This window comes from Callionymus lyra, chromosome 19 (assembly GCF_982586985.1).
Source record: "Callionymus lyra chromosome 19, fCalLyr1.hap1.1, whole genome shotgun sequence".
NCBI classification, from domain to species: Eukaryota; Metazoa; Chordata; class Actinopteri; order Syngnathiformes; family Callionymidae; genus Callionymus; species Callionymus lyra.
The window spans coordinates 2293218-2318457 of record NC_141836.1 but is presented as its reverse complement, the minus strand read 5'-3'; the positions used below and the strand labels follow the sequence as shown (position 1 = coordinate 2318457).

The 25240-nt window shown below is 38.2% G+C and overlaps 1 protein-coding gene across 5 annotated transcripts; it reads left to right on the top strand.

Annotated features, from left to right (window-relative positions):
* Positions 1-310: 310 nt before the first annotated feature.
* On the top strand, positions 311-25051 carry phactr3a (phosphatase and actin regulator 3a). Of its 5 annotated transcripts, none has more exons than XM_087781313.1 (12): positions 311-472; positions 14179-14340; positions 14841-15008; positions 15747-15959; positions 16063-16288; positions 16356-16603; positions 17395-17548; positions 22793-22848; positions 22989-23050; positions 23512-23652; positions 24152-24228; positions 24509-25051. In XM_087781313.1, exons 1-12 carry the CDS (start codon positions 370-372, stop codon positions 24522-24524), a joined length of 1626 nt encoding a protein of 541 aa, XP_087637439.1. In that variant the 5' UTR covers positions 311-369; the 3' UTR covers positions 24525-25051. The 5 variants fall into 5 exon arrangements, with proteins under 5 accessions (XP_087637439.1, XP_087637437.1, XP_087637436.1 ...); XM_087781311.1 differs by having other exon boundaries at positions 16045-16288; XM_087781310.1 differs by having other exon boundaries at positions 14176-14340; positions 15750-15959; positions 16045-16288.
* Positions 25052-25240: the final 189 nt, after the last annotated feature.

Here is a 25240-nt window from a genome sequence, read left to right as displayed (position 1 = left end):
TATTAATGTTTTATTTTGAATGTGTTTTTATAAACAATGCCGCGTGAGTCCGTGTGTATCTTAATATAAAAACTAAATGGTAGATATTTATTATTAAAAAAATAAATACATGAATAAATGTATAGATTCGTAGGTTGATGACGTATTTACGCGAAAGATCAACATAAACGTTTTCTTAGATGTATTTGTGCCTCAGAGACGAACATCAGCGCGAGCTCATCACCCCTCCCACACACGCGCGCGCACGCACACACGCTCACACACACACACACACACTCCGCCATGGATGCTGGATGCTGAGAGCTGTTGTCAGAGCTTCAGACTCAGACTCGCTTCTTCTTCCTCTGCTCGCTCCAGGACTCCTTGCTCATGGCCGCGTCAGACGGACTGGAAGGATGTCTGCACCGAGGCAGGTCTCAGAGTGACCCGAACATCGTCACCGAACCGGGCATCGATCTGGCTCGTGGCACAGGTAAGAACCGCGAGGAGAGGATGTGATCAGATGTGTTGCTCAAGGGCGACGAGATCGAGGCGTCTGTGGATGAAGCGTCTGTGGATGTAGCGTCTGTGGATGAAGCGTCTGTGGATGTAGCGTCTGTGGATGTAGCGTCTGTGGATGAAGCGTCTGTGGATGAAGCGTCTGTGGATGTGGCGTCTGTGGATGTAGCGTCTGTGGATGAAGCGTCTGTGGATGTAGCGTCTGTGGATGAGGCGTCTGTGGATGAAGCGTCTGTGGATGTAGCGTCTGTGGACCACAGACTCAAACAAGAATGTTTTATTATTCTGTCATCGATGACTCTGGACTGATCATGGAGGCTCCACCACGTGACCTCAGATAAAATGTCCCAGACTAGAAGAGTTCAAGCATCCTGCAGCAGGTGTGTGTGTGTGTGTGTGTGTGTGCGTGTGCGCGTGCGTCCACCTGCATGTGTCATAATGAATTGATTGTTCATTAATAAAAGAACACCAGAGAGAATCTTCTGCTCCATCACTCAAACCACTGAACGATCCTGCAAAGAATCAATAGATGCTCTTAACTTGAATCTATCCTTTAACAAACACTAAGAAGGTTTGGTTTCTCCCCTTATGCACCTCTAACACCTTCAGTTTTAGTGTTTAATATGAAGGATACGAGTGTAAAACATTCAGTTTTAGTGTTTAATATGAAGGATACGAGTGTAACACCTTCAGTTTTAGTTTTTAATATGAAGGATACAAGTGTAACACCTTCAGTTTTAGTGTTTAATATGAAGGATACGAGTGTAACACCTTCAGTTTTAGTGTTTAATATGAAGGATACGAGTGTAAAACATTCAGTTTTAGTGTTTAATATGAAGGATACAAGTGTAACACCTTCAGTTTTAGTGTTTAATATGAAGGATACGAGTGTAAAACATTCAGTTTTAGTGTTTAATATGAAGGATACAAGTGTAACACCTTCAGTTTTAGTGTTTAATATGAAGGATACGAGTGTAAAACATTCAGTTTTAGTGTTTAATATGAAGGATACGAGTGTAACACCTTCAGTTTTAGTGTTTAATATGAAGGATACGAGTGTAACACCTTCAGTTTTAGTGTTTAATATGAAGGATACGAGTGTAACATTTTCAGTTTTAGTGTTTAATATGAAGGATACGAGTGTAACACCTTCAGTTTTAGTGTTTAATATGAAGGATACGAGTGTAACACCTTCAGTTTTAGTGTTTAATATGAAGGATACGAGTGTAACACCTTCAGTTTTAGTGTTTAATATGAAGGATACGAGTGTAACACCTTCAGTTTTAGTGTTTAATATGAAGGATACGAGTGTAACATTTTCAGTTTTAGTGTTTAATATGAAGGATACGAGTGTAAAACATTCAGTTTTAGTGTTTAATATGAAGGATACGAGTGTAACATTTTCAGTTTTAGTGTTTAATATGAAGGATACGAGTGTAACATTTTCAGTTTTAGTGTTTAATATGAAGGATACAAGTGTAACACCTTCAGTTTTAGTGTTTAATATGAAGGATACGAGTGTAAAACATTTTGTTTTAGTGTTTAATATGAAGGATACGAGTGTAACACCTTCAGTTTTAGTGTTTAATATGAAGGATACGAGTGTAACACCTTCAGTTTTAGTGTTTAATATGAAGGATACGAGTGTAACACCTTCAGTTTTAGTGTTTAATATGAAGGATACGAGTGTAACACCTTCAGTTTTAGTGTTTAATATGAAGGATACGAGTGTAACACCTTCAGTTTTAGTGTTTAATATGAAGGATACGAGTGTAACACCTTCAGTTTTAGTGTTTAATATGAAGGATACGAGTGTAACACCTTCAGTTTTAGTGTTTAATATGAAGGATACGAGTGTAACACCTTCAGTTTTAGTGTTTAATATGAAGGATCAATCATACATATGCATCATCAATAGTATTTTATTCATCAGCCCAATATATTATTATTATTATATATTTTAAGCTGTTCTTTGGTCACAATCCCACTCCTAACACCAGTTGTTACACAGTGCAGTGATACCAGTCGTCCAGCAGGGTTACGGTCCAGTAACATGTTCTGCTGACCCGCACAGAAGGTTGATGCTCTGAACGCTGAATGTATCTGTTGACACACTTGTCAATCAGCAGCTATTCATGTCTTCAAAAAGTGAAGCAAAAGTGCATTGTGGGTCCACCTGAGGTCATGTTCATACCCAGGTCAAAGGGGGCGTGGTTTACTTGATTGACAGGTGTATTAGCAGTCAATCATAATTCACCTGAACTACACCACATGACTATGATTCCAAGATGGCCGCCACCACAGACACGTGGGTCAGTTACAGTTACTGCGTCCACGTCTATGATTAGTCATAAATATACATACACAATACATTATATATAAACACTAAATTGTTCAGGTGTTCTCAGTCCAGGTGTGTTGTTCAGGTGTGAAACTAGTACATTTATGGTTTACATAAGTGCGTCTATTATGGGATGTTTGGTGTGGGAGGAGAAGGAATCGTTGCCTCACACACCTATATTCATTTACTGTATATATGCACACACACACACACACGCACACACAAACACACACACACAACTTTAGAAGAAGCTACGGCGATACAAACAGATATAATTATCAATATAATGAATGAGTTTATTCATATTTCTGTTAACTTGGAATCTTTGATTTACTTTCATGACAGTTTAAGTTTCTCAAAACGACAACATGTCTTGAAAATGAGCAGAAAGACTCATTGAGTGTTTGAGGTCAAAGGTCGAATACGTACAATTTCATTAAATAAAGACGTATTTCAAACAAATGAAATGAGGATGAATTTGAAAGTGTCACTGGAAAGAGAGAAGATGTGTTTGAGCTGAGAGTCACATTCATGTGTGTCGTGAGCAGCAGATGAAAGAGCAGCAGCTTCTGATGGTCATGTTGTCAAAGTGTTGATTCAGTTGCTTCAACTGTCGTCACCTGATCATAAAGCGCTGACAGCACACACACCAGCTCACACTCACACATGGAAGTGTCTCTTGACACTCACACTGAAGGTCGCCCCACCCTGGAGGTCGAGAGGTCAGAGGGTAACTGCAAGTAGGTAACTTCTTCGGGTGAAAAGAGAGAAAAGCTCGACGTGTGAAGACGATTCAAAACTTTGATTTTCACACAATCATGATCAATAATGTGTAGTTGAGTCAAAAGATTAGCTTTAGTTAATGTCATCACGAGAACAATAAACAATTAAACACAAAAGTGATATAAAAGTTGACGAGAAGGTATAAAGAGACACGATTTAGATAAATTCTCAATATTCATCCTGCATAGAATAAAGAATCCTGCAATAAACAAGAGGCTGTGTGTGTGTAGGTGTGTGTGTGTGTATGTGTGTTACTAAGCTCTCGTCCATGTCGACGTCTGTGTTACTACACCTGTGTGTGTGTGTGTGTGTGTGTGTGTGTGTGTGTGTGTGTGTGTAGGTGTGTGTGTGTGTATGTGTGTTACTAAGCTCTCGTCCATGTCGACGTCTGTGTTACTACACCTGTGTGTGTGAGTGTGTGTGTGTGTGTGTGTGTGTCTCCATATTTTAAAGGGATGTAAGAAAATGTTGATACACTTAAATATTGTCTTACATCATATTTGCCTTCAGAATATAGTTTTATATTAAACATCACTGTTTGTTTATTTTAATGAACAATTTAATATTGACTTAATTTCTATAGAAAAATACAAGAATTTATAATAATATATATAATAATATATAAGAAGATAAAAAAATATAAATAAGAAGATATATAAGAATGTATAAAATAATATATAAGAAGATATTTAAGAAGATATAGGAAGATATATAAGAATATATAAAAGAACATATGAGAATATATATAAGAATATATAAAAGAGTATATATAAGAATATGTAAGAATGTATAAAAGAATATATAAGAATATATAGGAAGATATATAAGAAGATATAAGAAGATATATAAGAATATATATAAAAAAAATGAGATATATAAGAATGTATAAAAGAATATATATAAGAAGATATATAAGAATGTATAAAAGAATATATAAGAATATATAAGAATATATATAAGAAGATATAAGAAGATATATAAGAATATATAAAAGAATATATGAGAATATATATAAGAATATATAAAACAGTATATATAAGAATATATATAAGAATATATAAAAGAAAATAAGATATATAAGAATGTATAAAATAATATATATAAGAAGATATATAAGAATGTATAAAAGAATATAAGATATATAAGAATGTATAAATGAATATATATAAGAAGATATATAAGAATGTATAAAAGAAAATAAGATATATAAGAATGTATAAAAGAAAATAAGATATATAAGAATGTATAAAAGAATATATATAAGAAGATATATAAGAATGTATAAAAGAAAATAAGATATATAAGAATGTATAAAAGAATATATAAGAAGATATAAGAAGATATATAACAATATATAAAAGAAAATAAGATATATAAGAATGTATAAAAGAATATATATAAGAAGATATATAAGAATGTATAAAAGAAAATAAGATATATAAGAATGTATAAAAAAAATATATAAGAAGATATATAAGAATGTATAAAAGAAAATAAGATATATAAGAATGTATAAAAGAATATATACAAGAAGATATATAAGAATGTATAAAAGAAAATAAGATATATAAGAATGTATAAAAGAATATATAAGAATATATAAAAGAAAATAAGATATATAAGAATGTATAAAAGAAAATAAGATATATAAGAATGTATAAAAGAATATATAAGAAGATATATAAGAATATATAAAAGAAAATAAGATATATAAGAATGTATAAAAGAATATATATAAGAAGATATATAAGAATGTATAAAATAATATATAAGAAGATATATAAGAAGACATAAGAATATAAATACAAAGCGATTCTCTGATAAGAAGGTTTTTACAAGCGAGTGTAAAACTTCAAACGACGAGGTGACTGAGGTTTAAACTAGTTCAGGTAAAACAACAGATAACGACCTTTGACCCTTCAGGAGACTCAGGTGTTGAGGGTAAGAAACTGACTTGATGGAGCGTGATTTCAAACTCCAGGTTTCCCAGAATGCTTTGATCCTCTGATGTTCCTCTAAGTGGCTCCGGATTGTGCCGACCGGGCACATAAACCTGAGATCAGGTGATTGTCGCCTCTGAAGGTTAAATCATTCTCAGGTGATTGACGTGATTGTTGTTGACAGATGGAATACGTTTGTTTAGTCAAGGAGTTGAAAACATGATCTTCACACATGAATCCAACACGAGGCCAGCGGGAGATGTTAGATGTTCGATGGAGGATGAGAGTAGATGAGCGGATCTGACACAGATATGAGACCAATGAAGATCAGCAACAACATGAGCCCAGAAGAAGTGATGATGGAAATGAAGTTTATGTCACTGAAGTTACATTTGTTTATTCAACCCATGAACTGAACACTTTACACAAACTATGATGACTTATATTAGCTATTATATTATTGTTAACATTACTATCATTGCTATTATTATTATTATTGTTATCATCACTATCATCATTACTATTATTATTATTGTTATTATTATTATCATCACTATCATCATTACTATTATTATTACTATTACTATTATTATTGTTATCATCACTATCATCATTACTATTATTATTATTATCATCATTACTATTATTATTATTATTGTTATCATCACTATCATCATTACTATTATTATTATTGTTATTATTATTATCATCACTATCATCATTACTATTATTATTACTATTATTATTACTATTACTATTATTATTGTTATCATCACTATCATCATTACTATTATTATTATTATTGTTATCATCACTATCATCATTACTATTATTATTACTATTATTATTATTATTGTTATCATCACTATCATCATCACTATTATTATTATTATTGTTATCATCACTATCATCATTACTATTATTATTACTATTATTATTATCATCACTATCATCATCACTATTATTATTATTATCATCACTATCATCATTACCATTATTATTACTATTATTATTATTATTGTTATCATCACTATCATCATTACTATTATTATTACTATTATTATTATTATTGTTATCATCACCATCATCATTACTATTATTATTACTATTATTATTATTATTGTTATCATCACTATCATCATTACTATTATTATTACTATTATAATTGTGATCAACACTATCATCCTTTCTATTATTATTATTATTATTATTGTTATCATCACTATCATCATTATTCTTATTCTTATTATTGTTATTATCACTATCATTATTACTATCATTACTTTTACTATTATTATTGTTATCATCACTATCATCATTACTATTATTATTGTTATTATCACTATCATCATCAGTATCATAACCATTGTTAATGTTATTATTATTATCATTATTTACAGCGAGAAGATATTGTTGTCTAAACAAGTGTTTCTGCCTCAATAAATCCACGTGTGAATCCATGAAACAAGGATAAGATGATCTATTAGATGATAGAACTGAAGCTGCTTCATAGATACATTGATTTAATGACAAGATCAAACATTCAGTTGATCTTCTAATCTGTGACAAGCGTGTTCGTGGTCAGTGGACGCATCAGTGAAGCCAGTCGTGGATCTAGTTTCAGCACCATGGACAGATCCAGAGTCAGCCAGAGACGCTGTGAGTGTGTGTGTGTGTGTGTGTGTGTGTGTGTGTGTGTGTGTGTGTGTGTCTCCTCCACACTCTTCTTCACCAGGATGTCGTTTCCATCAGTAACATTATTTCTCTAACATTATAAACGGCTGCAGCGCGAGTGAAACTCTCGCTTCATTATCCTTCACGTTTGAGGCTAAAACCTCAGATCCGTTCAAGGATCCATTAGAAGAACGAGTCAGTATTGATGAGTCATTGACTCACAACTCGGATCATGTTTTTAAACATCTCTGCAGCTGCTGAGAAACATTGGTTCAGTTTCATAGTTAGTTTTCTCAACAATTGAAAGGTTAAATATTCTGATGATACAAACATACTCTGAGACCATCACTGACCAGAGGAACAACATCATGTATGACACGATATAATTACACGGTTAATAAAACACACACGTGTAACTAATGGCGTCCAGAATAACTGATGGAGTGAAAGCATCTATTTTCAGTGTCGTCTCCCGTGACGATCACTGGTTAAATCAGCCTGAACGTCCTGCAGAAGCATCTGTGAGCAGATGATCTTCGTCTCTCCTCGCTGCTGAGGTCACAAATGTTCCAGTCGTACAAACACACTCGTCATGCTCTGACCCACAACTGTGGAAACAACACACTGATGCTCGCACACCTGACCCTGCGACCCTTCGTTCACACACAGAGATCCAAGTCATGTGACGTCCGTCATGTGATTGAAGAAGCTTTTAGTTGAAATACTGTGATGTGAAGTCCAGAGTGAGACACGACCTCTGACCTCAGTGAGTCACAGGTGTCTCCAGGTGAGACAACAAACATGTTCACATGACAAACTCACTCGTCGCTTTAAAAACATCTTCATCCAACTTCATCTCAGTCTCTCGATGCCAGAAACTCTTCACACCATGAAGTTCATTTTTCCACCAATACTTCATCATCCAGTCGCCGCTGGTCACTGGTGGTACTACATGTTGAATATAAAGTATGATGTTTATCGTACGAACATCAACGTGTCAAACATGTGATTTAATACACAGAGCTTCGTTGGTCACAGTAATGTCGTCACCTTACTAATTAACACACCGAACTCCCATGATGCATTTCTACACACTGATCAATTTAGTGTCAGCTGATTGGTCGTCGCTACAACACTGTAGTTCAATTTTATGTCTTTGTTGTCGAAAGTGCCAGAGCTGTGATTGGTTGGCTGGGCGGCAAAGCGTTACTGAGAGGGTTGTTGAGAGAGATGACGCCTCATATAGATACATGTTTAAACTGAAGCGATGAATGAATGTTTGTTAACGTGATGCGAGCAACAGAGCTGATGAAAGACGAGCTACTGTCATGGAGATGTTTCTTCAACATTTGAATGTTATGTTTTCAAACAGTTTGTCTGCTGGACTGATACTGATAGATAAGGCGAAGCAGCATCAGCAGAGAAGGTCGCGACCTCAGAAGCTGGTGGTCATTGTGGGCAGACGCCAGACTCAGCTGCTGAGCCGTCACTTGGTAAAGACAAGAGTTTTGCTGCAGGAACAGGAACGACGGTGAGAAGAACCACAAAGACGTTGATGAACCAGAGGAACATTATGGTCGGAGCTTCATCAATAAATGGTCTAGTGTTCTAGTCCACATTCTGCAGACCCCGGGGCCGCACAGATGGCAGTGCCCTTGTCAAGCTCGGGGGGAGTGAGGAGGTGGGCCGGCCCGGGGCGGGGATGGAGGTGGTCCATGGAAGGACGCTTGAGTCGGGGGTCGAAGGAAGAAGAAATGAGGAGGAAATCTCCTGTGGCAGTGTTTGGATCTAAACTTCACACATTCATCAGACCTGAGCTTCAGCTGGTCTGGATCAGGTTCAGGGTCACGGAGGAGCCATCAAACCATGTTGACCTTCAGGATATTAAGAGCTACAACCTCCTGGTCCCGAGTCCTTGGTGTCGGCTACTTTACCATCTAGATGGTTTATGACCAACAACATCAAGGAGGTTCTTAAAGTGAAGGTTCACCTCAAATTCAAACTTCATTTTCTCAAGTAGATAATTTTGATTATTTTCAGAGTCATCTGTTGTTTTGACTATCACTCACTTTTCAGTTCATGGTTTGAACTCATGAGACAAGAATATATCGTCACTCAGAGCAACTTTATAAAGTAATACATTTAAAACATGGTCATGATGAGAAGTTACTGCGTCTTGAAGAACATTCACTACATGATACAGAGTTGATACTAGTTGATGTTTAATGACACCAGAGTCGATACTAGTTGATGTTTAATGACACCAGAGTTGATACTAGTTGATGTTTAATGACACCAGAGTTGATACTAGTTGATGTTTAATGACACCAGAGTTGATACTAGTTGATGTTTAATGACACCAGAGTTGATACTAGTTGATGTTTAATGACACCAGAGTTGATACTAGTTGATGTTTAATGACACCAGAGTTGATACTAGTTGATGTTTAATGACACCAGAGTTGATACTAGTTGATGTTTAATGACACCAGAGTTGATACTAGTTGATGTTTAATGACACCAGAGTTGATACTAGTTGATGTTTAATGACACCAGAGTCGATACTAGTTGATGTTTAATGACACCAGAGTTGATACTAGTTGATGTTTAATGACACCAGAGTTGATACTAGTTGATGTTTAATGACACCAGAGTTGATACTAGTTGATGTTTAATGACACCAGAGTTGATACTAGTTGATGTTTAATGACACCAGAGTTGATACTAGTTGATGTTTAATGACACCAGAGTTGATACTAGTTGATGTTTAATGACACCAGAGTTGATACTAGTTGATGTTTAATGACACCAGAGTTGATACTAGTTGATGTTTAATGACACCAGAGTTGATACTAGTTGATGTTTAAAGACACCAGAGATGATACTAGTTGATGTTTAATGACACCAGAGTTGATACTAGTTGATGTTTAATGACTCCAGAGTTGATACTAGTTGATGTTTAATGACACCAGAGTTGATACTAGTTGATGTTTAATGACACCAGAGTTGATACTAGTTGATGTTTAATGACACCAGAGTTGATACTAGTTGATGTTTAATGACACCAGAGTTGATACTAGATGATGTTTAATGACACCAGAGTTGATACTAGTTGATGTTTAATGACACCAGAGTTGATACTAGTTGATGTTTAATGACACCAGAGTTGATACTAGTTGATGTTTAATGACACCAGAGTTGATACAAGTTGATGTTTAATGACACCAGAGTTGATACTAGTTGATGTTTAATGACACCGGAGTCGATACTAGTTGATGTTTAATGACACCAGAGTTGATACTAGATGATGTTTAATGACACCAGAGTTGATACTAGTTGAAGTTTAATGACACCAGAGTTGATACTAGTTGATGTTTAATGACACCAGAGTTGATACTAGTTGATGTTTAATGACACCAGAGTTGATACTAGTTGATGTTTAATGACACCGGAGTCGATACTAGTTGATGTTTAATGACACCAGAGTTGATACTAGATGATGTTTAATGACACCAGAGTTGATACTAGTTGATGTTTAATGACACCAGAGTTGATACTAGATGATGTTTAATGACACCAGAGTTGATACTAGTTGAAGTTTAATGACACCAGAGTTGATACTAGTTGATGTTTAATGACACCAGAGTTGATACTAGTTGATGTTTAATGACACCAGAGTTGATACTAGTTGATGTTTAATGACACCAGAGTCGATACTAGTTGATGTTTAATGACACCAGAGTTGATACTAGTTGATGTTTAATGACACCAGAGTTGATACTAGTTGATGTTTAATGACACCAGAGTTGATACTAGTTGATGTTTAATGACATCAGAGTTGATACTAGTTGATGTTTAATGACACCAGAGTTGATACTAGTTGATGTTTAATGACACCAGAGTTGATACTAGTTGATGTTTAATGACACCAGAGTTGATACTAGTTGATGTTTAATGACACCAGAGTTGATACTAGTTGATGTTTAATGACACCAGAGTTGATACTAGTTGATGTTTAATGACACCAGAGTTGATACTAGTTGATGTTTAATGACACCAGAGTTCATTTGTTGATCTTTGAAATATAGACTTTAAAAAAAGATTCAAACTATTTTTCTTCATCACAGACGAGCAGTATTTGGATGTTTTTAAAAAGCTCTGCTCATGACAATCATATGAACTTTGCTGCCTATAAAAACCCAGATGACTCTGAAAATAATCAACGTCGGTCGGCATGAGAGGAGAACATGAAACTTTCACTTTAAAAGGTCAACTTTACATACGAGAGTTTCAGTAAAGTTGAAAAATAAAGACAAATCATCTTCTTAACTGAACCACTCAGAGGATAAAAATACATGATTGCATGTTACTTTTCAGTTCCCCCCACTTGTTAACTCACACACACACACGCACACACGCACACACACACGCACACACACACGCACACACACACACACACGCGCAGTGACTAACACACACACCAGTCTAACCTTGGGCTTTATTTCTGAATGTTTGCAAATGTTTTAAGGTCAGAAAAAGATAAACAGGCGTCACTGCTGACTCATGTATTTTCCTCCTGACTCAACAAACTAAAGACATTTTTGTCAGCACTTGATCAGAGTCGCACACGTGATGGAAGACCAAGTGTTGGAGGACGACAGGTTCAGTGGTCCTGCTGTCACTCACAGTCTTCTTACATATATTATAGGAACCACTTCTGCTCACGGTTCAGCTTCACAGTCCTTCAGATCCTCAACTATAGATTCTAGGGTAGAACATGGATCCACGAACATGGATCCACGAACATGGATCCAAGAACATGGATCCACGAACATGGATTTATTGATCACTGAGGGGCTAATAGAACATGTAATAAGATAATAAATAAAAACAATAAATCAAATGATCTTCTTCTTCTTTTTGATCTTAATCATATGTAGAATCAACTTGGAACCGGCGTCACTCGACCAATAGAGATGCTAACGAAGGACCCTGAAGATGATTGACGGACGCTTCAGTCCTGCAGGACGTAAACTCTTCTGCTGCACTTTCACTCTTGATAGTTTCAGTCTCTTATAATGTTGGATATTATCTTGTGTATTAATGTTTTAAACTAATGACATGTTTTCAACTCGTCGTAGTGAAGGTGGAAGATGTTTGATGTACTTTGTGAGCGCAGCAGCGGTCCTTCTCCAGGACTGTGTTTGTGAATGGAGGTTATTTTGGGATGCGTTCTCGCTGAAGCGCCGGTGAGACGCTGAGCATGAGCCGACATGTGGACGAAATAAATCCTATTTGCTGGATCATATTAATCAGAGTCACATGTGCTGCGTTCATGACACACATTCCAGGAGCTCGGCAACACAACCTGCACGAACCCAGAATCCATCATTTGTGAGAACCAACACCCTTCTTTGAGAAATAAAGAGATACTTGATATGCATTATAAATAGCTGCTCTCTGATTGGCTGAGCCCAGATTCTTCTGCGAGCTCTTCCGTATAGCAACAGTCCCTCCCATCTCTTCTGCAGGAATCCCCCGTTTCCCTCCCCCGATCTCTTCCTCTCTTCCACATGCCAACAGATTTTTCCCCACCATGTGGCGTGGTCGCCCCCCCCCCCCCCCTCTACCCACAATGCATTTGGCACGGTGATGACTTTGGGTGCGAGTAGAAAAAGGGGCTCCGGCGCTCTGATCCTCAGACTCTCCCATCCTACTGCTGCAGCAGCTGGATGTGGTTTCCATGGTAACAGCAGCAGGCCTGACCCCTCCTCCCCTTCTTTTTTCACTCTCTCTTTCCCCTCACTCACACACACACACACACACACACACACACACACACACACACACACACACACACACACACACACACACACACACACACACACACACACACACACACACACACACACACACACACACAACGCCCCTCCCCTGCTCTTAAGCTCGTTCTCTGGGTGCTTCCTTCAGCCTGACCTGATTCTTCATCAGTAGTGACGATGACGCAGGTTTACTCTGAAACTGTGCCATTGAACTTGAAAAATCCTCCGTGGATCTCGAGTGTGAATGACATTTCATCTTCTTTTTGTTGGTTTGTTGCTCTCCCGCTCTTCCCGAAGACAGGAATGAGGGCACAGAGTCGGCGGTGTCCTCCTCCTCCTCACAACCCCCATCACAAATCCTTCCTCAGCTAAATACTGAGCCAAGACCGACCTGCAGGCAGATCTTTCTCTTGTCACTGACGCATGTTTCTTTTCTTAGCTTTGCATTTATCCTACATTTCCTGCTGCTGGTGTGACATGATGTGGGAACTTAGATCTCAGAGCCATGAGTCATCAAACGGTGTCTTTTACTTTTCTATGTTAGTGTGGTTGAAATGATGAGTCTCTTCAAATAAAAGAAAAATGCTTGTGTCAAAATAACAAATGTTCTTGATTTCTTCCTCCTTCATCATGACTGTGGCGTCACTCACTTGTATGGCTCCTCACTGCTGCTGCCACCAATCAGAAACTTACCACAGAACCAATGAAACAAATCAAGCTTTAAAATACTGACGTTTCATTAGAACAAGTGGAACTTCTTGGCAGAGGTATGAGTAGATGTTGTCAATCATCAATGGTTTTAATGGCCCAGTTTGACCAGAGTGAGTTCGGCTGTTTAACTCTTGACTCTACGACGGGATCTTGACTTGATGCTGAGCTGCTGTTGAACATATAGATTGAATCTTCCTATATGTAACGCAGGTCGACTCATTCTTGCTCCTCTACTCGCACAAGCATGTGTGTCAGATATTCATAGCACCGACGTATCTCTTCATAAATGAGACTTTTGTAATGAAGAGGTTCTTCCTTCACTTGAGAATTCTATTCCCTCCAAACGCCACTCCCTCCTTCATCGCTCGTACTCACCCTCTCCTTCTTTTTGTTCTCCGGGGCTGCAGTAGACGTGTTGGAACAGCAGAGGGCGCTGAGGACGGGGTGTCTGGTGTCGGGGGTCCACACTCCTCCTATACGACGAAACAGCAAACTGGCCTCACTGGGACGAATCTTCAAGCCCTGGAAGTGGAGGAAAAAGAAAAATGAGAAGCTGAAGCAGAGCTCGACAGGTGAGAGTCCAGGAGATCCAGTTCCTCTGATGATTGAAAACAACAGTGAATATATAACTATAGATTTTATAGACTTTACTATAGATAATATAGACTTTACTATAGATAATAAAGACTTTGCTATAGATAATACAGACTTTACTATAGATAATACAGACTTTACTATAGATAATAAAGACTTTGCTATAGATAATACAGACTTTACTATAGATAATATTGACTTTACTATAGATAATAAAGACTTTGCTATAGATAATACAGACTTTACTATAGATAATACAGACTTTACTATAGATAATATTGACTTTACTATAGATAATAAAGACTTTACTATAGATAATACAGACTTTACTATAGATAATATAGACTTTGTAATATATAATATAGTCTTTACTATAGATAATAAAATGTCCATCATTGCGAGACGCGTAATAACTGCTGACACATCAAGTTGTTGGACTGCAGAACAAATGTTGAAACCTGATTTGAATCTGTTCCAGATGTAGCATTATCAAGCGCTCTTCTCTGCCACGACCCAAACTCCCCGACTCAGGGCTGTTGCTCGGATGGTAACCTATTGCTGGGGGGCTTTGGGGGTCCCTTCAACTCCAACCTGACGGTCAGCAGCGTGGAGTACCTGGGCCCGGACGAAGAGCTCCCTCCTCCAGGTGAAGAATTTAACATCACTTTCATAATGTGAGAAACAATGAAGACGATAAACACCAAGATATCATATAATAAACAAACAAACAAATTAAATATTTTCATGAAAAGAAAGAAAAACATTTTCATCAGCAAAGCTTCCTCGACTGTTTCGTTGCCAAGTTTATTCACATTATTTTAATTCATTTAAACGAATACCTGCAATAACTTCTCAGTTCAGTGTTTGCTACTTAAAACGCAACAGTTGTTCATAATGTTTCTGCTTTACAAGATGATTCTATTATATTCCAGGTTAAATACAAAATATGTAAATATTTGAAACATTCTCTCAGTCTTCTATGTCTGATGGGAACCAAAACAGATTCCAAATGTGTTGACCGTCCACTAATAATGGCACAAATAAATAATTCCGAGTCTTGCTATGATTTTATTGCCACTAGAGGGCAGTGAAGCCTTTTGATACACAACACATAAAATGTTTTTTTTTGACATTAGGTATAAAATGGCAACATATATATATATATATATATATTTTTTTTTATTGAATAAAAGATTTGTTTACAAAAAATATTCAGCAACTAAGCAAAATATAACACCATGTGTTTGTTCATTTGTATTAAAATATCTTGAATATATACACGTATTCTATTCAATGTCTGTAAAAAGTGTTTTGGTCAAACAATTATAACACTTTCAGTTGAGAGTCGGGGGTTAAAGGTCATTGTGTGTTGTGTGTGTTGCAGTAGCAGCTCCTCAGAACTGTGAGTGTGTGGAGGAGACACCGCTGACGGACGAGGAGCAGGATGAGGAGGCGCCACCTGTGGGCGACTCACCTGAGGGGCTGCAGGACGCAGGAGAGCAGGCGGAGGAGAGAAAGGAAGAGGAGGTTCCCACGGCAGCATCTCCACCACAGGTTCCTCCCAAACCTGTGTCGGCGCAGCTGAGTGCAGGAGAAGGTGAGTTTCGTTCTGTGGAGACAAACAAGAATAATATTTTAGATTATTTATCTTCAGTGTTTACTTTCTTTGCATTAAAATGAAGATTGTGTTTGTCTGTCAGATTCTGGCCCGGTGTCCCTCCCTGCTCACCTCACCAACTCCTACCTCCCTAAAGAGCCTCCCAGGTCCACAGAGAGTGTGTCTTGCATGACGCTCCCTCTTCGAGGACCCCTGGGGAACCCATCAGCCTCCCCGCATTTAGGCAATATGATCCATCCTCCAATGCCCCCTAGCTGCATCATGGAGGAACTGCAGCGGGCGTTTGCTTCCAAGAACCGACAGGAAAGGTCATTGAAGTTCCAATAATGGTTGCATCCACAAGTGTGAGTCTCACCCTGGCGTGTCTCTCCTCAGTGTGCATGAAGGCTGTGAGCAGAGCTCGCTGCCTCGTCTCTGGTGCTCGGACGGACGCCTCTCTCGCTCCTGTAGCTCCGACAACCAGCACTCGTCCACCGTGCTGGGCATCTGTGTGGGCGGAGGCTCCGACTGGCCCAGGAAGGAGGCCGAGGAGAACAAGGAGAACATGCGGCTGGACCAGTGCTTCTCCAACACCTCAGGCCTCCCCAACGACTTGGACGGCTGGAACGACTCCGTCATCTCAGGTGATGAGTTTCTTACAAACACACGAGCTTCAGAACCTCCATCATGAAACACAGTTGTTTAAGCAAATTCATCCTCTGTTACTTTTCAATGATCGGTGACCTTGAGTCTTGATCAATGTCCTCTCAATGGTCGACTCCCTGTGACTTGAGCTCAAACAGGAGGAGCTCGTCTCCACACTTGATACCCAGAGACATGGACTGTCCAACTGTCTTTATCACACACGGTTGTTAATCCAGGACGTTGTCACACAAGCAGCCACTGTCTCTAAAAACATAAAAAATAGTTTTATTTTAAATTATAATATTAAAGTCACGTCGCCAAGAGGGTCAGTAAAGTATCTGTATGAACTTAGAGCAACAGAACCAAACATTGCTGTCGATGAAAAGGCCTCGACCAGATCTTTCAAATGGAAGCAGAGACTCAGAGCTTCTGGTGGAACAAACACAGCATGGATCCAATGAGTGTCTAGTTTAGCTGCAGTGGAAACAACAACTCAGTTCTTCCTGAAGTCAACTGATGCTCTGTACAACACTGTGAACGAGAAGAAGTCGTGTCAGCTGGGATAAGTCCAGGATTGTTAACAAAACATGAACATGTTCCATATTTAGTCAATGAACTGATCCACATATTTGACATGAACCTGAGCTTCTCCTCCAACACCACTGAAGTCATTCTCTTCTACATCCTTGACAATCAGAAGAAGTTCATAACTTTTGAGAGGTACTGACCATTGCTGCCTTAAATGAGTGGAGGTTTTAAAGATCTTCCATCCATGTTTGGATGTTCGCAGGCACACTTCCTCGGAGGCTCAGGAAAGAATTACTGGCCGTGAAGCTACGAAACAGACCCAGCAAGCAGGAGCTGGAGGACCGCAATATCTTCCCAGTGCGCAGCGACCAGGAGCGCCAGGAAATCCGCCAGCAGATCGAGATGAAACTTGCCAAGTGAGTAGAAATGTTTCCATGTGCTGGTGATGATCAAGACGCTGATTCAGATGAGAAGGAGAAGCACAGAGTGACCATGAACTCATCATCACCCACACAATCATGTAGACGTCGGACCTCTCGTGAAGGTTTAGTGGACAGTAACTTGATCATGGCGAGGGAAAGAGAGCAAGAACCCTTGGAAAATTCAAATACCTCAGATTATATATATATATATATTTTTTTTGTAACAAATATTTTCATAATAATCCATGTTTAATTATTTTCTCATCCTCTCTCTCTTTTTTGTTTATCTTGTTTTACAAATACATTTCTTATATCATCTTTTAAAACTAATAATGAAGATAACGCTAGTATTTAAAGGGTGATGAGGCGACTTCCTGACTTCCGTTATACAAGGAGTTCAATTAAAAAAAGACAAGAAATTAATATTCAATAATTTATTGATTCATTTTAGATTTTAGTAATAACAGTTTATGTTTTAATATTGTATAAATAATATTTATATATATATATTGATATCATGATAAATAACTTAATAACAAACCATGAAAGTTACAATAAATACTTTGAGATATTGATAAAACTGCGAGTGAAAACAACGTTTTAATAATAAATGTTCTATGAAGAAGAATGATGGTGTAACTCACACACGGTAAAGATGGTGCATCGAAGAACACGTTCCTGTCGATGGAACACGTGGCATTTGTCCATGAAAATGAAAATGTGAGAAACACTGAGACAGAAATAGCAGCAGTGGAATGTGTCACCAGGACGAGGTTCTTTAGCACCTTCATATCAGTTACATAATCTCGCTCTCTGGTCTGAGGAGACACGAGACTGCAGCAGTATTTAAAGCCAAGTGGGAGAAACAACAACAATTGTTGATGGAAGTCAAACGTGTGAAGAGGTTCACGGAGGTGAGAATTTCTTACATAAGACCAGACATGAGAGTCTGAGGCTCGCTGGAGGAAAACATTCCTGCTCGTTACACGAAGAGCTTCATTGATTTATCAGGACTTCCATCTCCTCCAAGTACAGAATAAATTAATGATCTCAGGAGGATCAACTTTTTATTATGGTTTAAGCTGCTGACGATTCAAAAACATCTACAGCGCTGACGTTCTTCAAGAAAATGAATCAAAGTTCACCCCCCTCAGCAGTATCGGATTTTCTGGAGAAGTGGCCACCAAAACTTGAAGGAAAACGTTTAACACACAGACGCTGCACTGAGACTGAAATAAATCATCGCACAGAAGAAGTGAACGAGCTTTTTTCCTGGAGCTTTGAGAGTCAATGAAACAAGGAAAAGATCCATCACGTCTGCAGCGATTATTCCCACAGTGACGATATATGTTGCCCTGTTGTAAATATCCCTCCTTTAAATAAACCCTCAACAAGTGCTGGAGACTGTCAAATAAATAACGTTTATCATAACAGATGTTCTTCGGTTTGTTGAAACACTGAAGAATAATTAGTTCAATATTACATGACATATTTACTATATTAATGTATTATTTTAATTCTATATGAATAATACAAAAACTATAGTTTCATGTTGTAAGTTTGATTCGAATGAATACAAAAATAAATTGAAAATAAAACTAAACTTTTATTAATTTTTATTAAAATGAAAACCATTTGAAAACTATTTCAACAGATAATCAAAGTAGATCTGAATGTTTTGGTTGTTAAGATGCACAAGAAACACATTGAACCATAAAAACAATAAAACTGTTAAAATGTGTAAATATAAGCAGTTTTTTCACACACGTTAACAGTATTAGACGCTCATTAACCAGTACTACTAAATAAATAACTAGGGATTTCTTTACTCACAGTTTTCTATTTATAGTTTGTGATTCTTGTTCTCAGAATGAAATTCAGGCTAAAAATAGACGACCATTAAGAGCTAAAAATAACTGATCATTCACAGTAGACGACAAAACAATCCATCACACGCAGCGTTCTGTGGGCGACTCCCAGTATAACCCTCTGCTGCTACAAAGGTCTTCACTGATGATTTCATCAGGGTTGACGGTGGTTAATGACAACTTGTCTCTCAGTCCAGTCACTGATGAAAGACCTTTGTATCCACGGAGACTCCCCGCCGGGCTCTTGTACAGTGACTGCCCTCCTCCGTTTTCTAATCTTAGCCTCTGTTCAATAATGCATGTCTCCATGAGCATGTCGGGAGTCGTAAGAGCCAGATAGTAGAGTGAGAGTGGGTGGATTCTGGATCCAAGCACTGGAACACCGACTGTCAGGATTTGTCTTCTATTACACGATTAGTAACGAGAGACGAATTCACTCATTAGTTCCTCAAATACATCACTTTGCTTTTTGAGCCAATGTTTGGTCCTTCGTGGTGTGATTTTCTATTTTCTGCGAGTGTGTCAGTGGAACCATTAGGTGCTGGTTGTTCACACGGACACACACTGTTGGGATTGACGCCGTTCATACGCTTTGAAACGTCACACTTCATCACATTATCTGCAGTTTGACACAAATCAAGAGAGAAACTTGAACATCATGTTATTTCAGGCCAAAGAATTCAAGAGCTTGTATGTTGTCATTGAGTGACATGTTCCCTTGTGAGTCTTAATATGTGCAGCGTGTCTCACTCGTGAATCACTGTAGATTCCAGGAGACTCTTCACACTGTTGGGAAATGATGAGCGTGAGGAACGTAAGTCACAAGCTCTCGACAGAAGCTTCTCACCAGATCATCAATATTTGACTGACCAAAAAAAAATAATTTTTGATTGATTCTGGATAAATCAATAGCCAGAGACAGAAATGGAAAGTGGTGTGATTCTAAAAATAGCCTCAGATGCTGAAGTGTACACGCCTCGTCGTTGTAGTAGAATCAGTGGGTTGCTAGGGAGAAGTGAGAGAATTGTGCAGGAGAGACGACTTCAGTGGGAGCGGTTGCTAAGCAACTCTAGTCGGGTCAATAACACAGAAGATGCTCATCTTCAAGAGTGTGTTTTGAAGGGATTTTCTCTTTCAACTGTTCAGAAAACTTCGGTCAAGAAAAGATCAGGTTATTCTGGGATGTATTCTGGCAAAAAACATGTTTATATCTGATGATACAAGTTTAACGTGGTTGTTAACAACTAACAAAATAATATGACATTATGAATCAGAAACACATGTTAAACATCTTTAACAAAAAGTTGCTTTTTCCATCCCGTTTCAAAAGTTATTATTTTGTTTCCATCGTTTACAGTTTCATTTGCATTCTCTAAAATTTCCAACTAGAAGTTACGTAAAAGTTACATTTGTCGACACATTTGATGTTTACACTTCAGAACAGAGAACAAACGTTAAAGGAACAATCTGACCTGTTTTCCAACGGCTGGTAGTTGAACTGTTGAGGTTTACGTCCATGAATGCAGTTGAACCTGGAAGAGAAACACATGTATTTACCTTATAATAATTACAGAATAATGTAATGTTTGTAATGTAATGAACATCAAAGTCAAGCTTAATGATAAAGTAATAAGGTAAGGTAAGGTACAACTTTATTGATCCCCCAGGAGGTCTCCTTTGGGAAATTGTTTTTACCAATAGCCAGCAATTTTTCATAAACAATAAAAAATAATACATAAAAAAAATAAAAAAATAATAATAATAATAATGCTGTAACTATAAACAATACTATGTTGACATCAATAAATGTTTACTCTCATTCCACCTTTTAACCTATGAACAGCAAAACATCAGCAACTAGATAAAAACAATGTGAATTTTGTGACATAAATGTAAAAATAGCTTTTATGAATAAGCTAAATGAAGAACTATTAAGCAAATATCTCACTTCTTAGATGGAATATCTTAAATTATTGGTGTTGTTCTTGGATGACGCGTTAATTAACCTTGACTGACAACTCATTAAAATGTAGAAACAAAGTTCGGAGGAAAGAATAATTCTCTAGACAGATTACATATGAAAATACAAACATAAATAGTATGTGATGGTTTGTTTAGATTATGTTTCAAATACATAAGACCACGTGAGGAACTTTATCTTCAAGCACACGTGTGATCACATGAACCTGGTGTCCACACGCTTGTGACCTCACTTTGATGCTGCAAGTGGACGCTACTTGAAAAGTGTCCACAGTTGACCTGCACCACAGATAAAGAGAGTCGTGCTGAGGCTCAAGGCTTTCTCTCTGCAGGGCGTGTCACATGCTGTTGTGCAGCTCACATGTATTATTCACAGCAGCCTCAATACTTCACACACATGTGAGTCAAGAGAGCTCTGTTTAAACAGCTTTGATGAAGAGAAGTGACGTTAAATGTTTCGTGGTATAACTGGTCATTCTCCTGTCACTTCATATTTAAACTATTTCAACTGTGTATGAAACTCTCAACCAAAGTGTTTTGTCACTCTTTGTGTTGACGTGAACGTGGATCTCACTGAAAGTTAAATTCTAAACAACCTTGTGCTCTTTCATGCCGTTAATGGATAAAATACTAGTTAGTTGTTGTTAAGCTATAAGAAGGACAATAATGACACCATTAGATCAAATATGAAACATATTGTGGTGCATTGTGCTTTTATAGAAGTGACATCCGTCTGGTGGACATATTGAAATGTGACTTTACAGTAATGTTTATAAAGTCTGCTCCAGACATGGAAGATAATCCGGCAGCAGATGGATGATGTAATGAAACCAGACGTTGTGTTTAAATTCACTTGAAAAAGGGTAGAATGTTGTGTTTCTCATCTTTACTGGAAACGTACGGCGATCTAAAAATAGAGATCTTGGTGCAACAGCGTGGGGACTGTGCCAGTGGACCAGAGCATCTACTGAAGGAGGGGGAGCGGGGAGACCGTGAGTGGAAGCCTGCTAGTCCGCGCCCACTTCCTATTATGCATGCAGTAACCAGGGAGACTGTGGGAGTCGCTCCGCTCATCACGACCCACTTGAAAACCTCCTTTACTCCAGCAGATCGTAGTAGTCGAGCTGACATGCAGCAGCAGGACAACTGATCATTTGAAACTCAGACAGTTCTTGATCTAGGATTCTCACTCGAGCAGAATCGCAGCTGCCACGGTTCCAGATGTGGGGAGCTCCTCTGCCCAAGTATCACAGCCGAGGATCGGATGCGAGATGGAGACATAGGGGGTTCCTCTCCAGATCCCGCACAGTCAAAAAGCTGCAGCCGGTTTAACGAAGGAAGCGCTTCACGGGAAAATGGTTCAAAACGTGGTTCTGGTGTTTCTCCGCAGGAGGTTGAGCCAGAGACCCAACGTGGAGGAGCTGGAGAGTCGGAACATCCTGAAACGTGAGTAAACAAGCGTTTGATACAGCAATATGGGGCAAGAGGAGAATCTTTAATTATTGAAAGACGCAGCAGGCGGGATTCCCCACAACATGCTTTGCTTTTAACTCAAGTTTTAAATCACAAAACATGTTTTCTTGCAGAGAGAAACGACCAGACGGAGCAGGAGGAGAGGAGGGAGATCAAGCAGCGACTGAACAGAAAGGTACACACATGTTTTTAACTGGACAAGTATATGTTAATTGAAGATAAATGATTAATGGATAACAAAATTAAAGTGTAAGAAGGTTCTTGAGGTGCAATAATAATATCATTATAATTATACATTGTGAATTAAGTCACATTATCAAGTATCTTCTTAAATCATGCATCTGCCTTCTGAACTCTGGGAAAACCCTTAAGAATGCAATTTAAATTATAACTGTAATTCAATTGTTATTTTTTCATAATATCATTTTAATAATTAACTGTTTACACATAGTTTAAAGTAATTATTATTCTTTTGTCTGCATCTGCATCTGCAGTGACTGTAGCTGTTTTTCACAGCAAGTTAGGTCCAGTTCAGTGTCACATGATTTTCAAAGAACTGAGCCGGAAAATCTAAAGACAAGAAAAATGTTTGTCCTCTTGGTGATCAGAATCATCACCATTTGTGGTTTGTTGCAGCTCAACCAGCGACCCACGGTAGATGAACTACGAGACAGAAAGATTCTGATCCGTTTCAGCGACTACGTAGAAGTGGCCAAAGCTCAGGACTATGACAGGAGAGCAGACAAGCCGTGGACTCGTCTCTCTGCTGCAGACAAGGTGTGCAGACACTCTTTGATTTGGGTTTGAAGGGGAGAAGAAAAGAAAGATAGAGGAACATACTCACCGTTTGGTGCAAAGAAGATGAGTTTATTCTTAAGGCCTTTGTGTAAGCAAAGAAATATTACTTGTATATAAAGACACACACATGATATTACACAAAGTCTCATCAATACTTAATCGTACTTGATTGAGTCGTCAAAACACAACAACATGTTCCTCATCAGACGAAACAGCAAAGCAAGTTTCTATGTAGGATGATTTGATCATTCATTTGTGTGACCAAGAGTTTTTCACAGAGTGTACCTCATGGTCTTTCTCAAAAGAATTCAAACTCCTTATTCAAGATTGACTTCGGAGGAATAAGAAAGAAAGAGTAGTAACTGACGAGGCTGCGTTGCATGTGCCAAACTCTAAATTCAAGGTTCAACTCCAGGATGAAGAAGGTTAAAATGGCAAGTTAAAACTATGGCTGTTCTAATGTTTATTTTCTCAACAGGCGGCAATTCGAAAAGAGCTCAACGAATTCAAAAGCACTGAGATGGAAGTACATGCCTCCAGCAAACACCTAACAAGGTCAGTCAGGTGTGCGTGTGTTTGGGGGACACATTGATGCATGTGTGCTCTATTCCGGGAGCAAGGTTCTAAATTTAGCTCCTCTTGCTCATGTAAAAAGCTATTTATAGCTCCGGGAGTGGGGGCAGGGCTGGTTGTCCTCTGATGCTGTGCTTAACTACAATAATGTTACGGTGACCCACTGGGACGACAGGAAGGAAGACACCTAGGAAAGGGCTAAAAATAGACACTACACTAAAGTGATTGAAGGAGCTTCACACGCTCGCATTTGTCTTTGCAGGTTTCATCGACCGTGAAAGTGACGAGCGGTTTCTTCTGTGAAGAAAATGCTGGGCTGTGAAATGTTCCCGGGAATCCTCAGAGCTACTCAGTGGCGACGGATCAAAGAGCCTGGAGCCTTTTCGGTATTCTTCAAGCGCCCTTTTGCTTGACGGTCATGTCAGGGTGTGTGAATGTTAGCAGCAGCGTGCCCTGGTTGCTGCTGGAGTTTTGCTCACATGGATGCCGTTGTGCCATGACATTGGTGGAGACTTGGGGCGAGGACAAAAACATGTCATTAAGTCAGTGTTTTTGTTTCTTTTATACTATTTCATGAACTACTTTGACCAGATGGTTGTGAATCGGTTCAATGGGATGTAAGTTCTGCATGTGAGCAGCTTCACCTTTTCTTATCTGACGAGTTGACGTTTGACTTGGATTGTGCAGTCTGAGGAGACTGCTCTTTGATATGAACTGTACATACAGTATGTCAATCTGAATGGGACTGTCATTGTCTTCACCTTTGTAAGCACTACTCTTTAAAATACAAGGTCTTTTTTAAAAACATGCGTCTCTTGTATTTCTACCATAACAAACCACAACAGACAAAGTCAAATAAACTTTGCCTCAATCTTTACAACTGATCATGTTAACAGTAGAGTGGTAAAGAGTGGAAATAACTCTTGCTGTCCAGGAACAGATAACAGGGTTGTTGCATGTTGCTTAAAACGTCCTTGTTTTCCTGATTATACGT

Excerpts from the sequence above, each read along its gene's own strand:
- phactr3a (XM_087781309.1), top strand. The coding sequence starts at position 370 with ATGGCCGCGTCAGACGGACTGGAAGGATGTCTGCACCGAGGCAGGTCT. Across the intron at positions 473-14,175 it reads CGATCTGGCTCGTGGCACAG|TAGACGTGTTGGAACAGCAG; the intron begins GTAAGAACCGCG and ends CCGGGGCTGCAG. Across the intron at positions 14,341-14,840 it reads GCTGAAGCAGAGCTCGACAG|ATGTAGCATTATCAAGCGCT; the intron begins GTGAGAGTCCAG and ends AATCTGTTCCAG.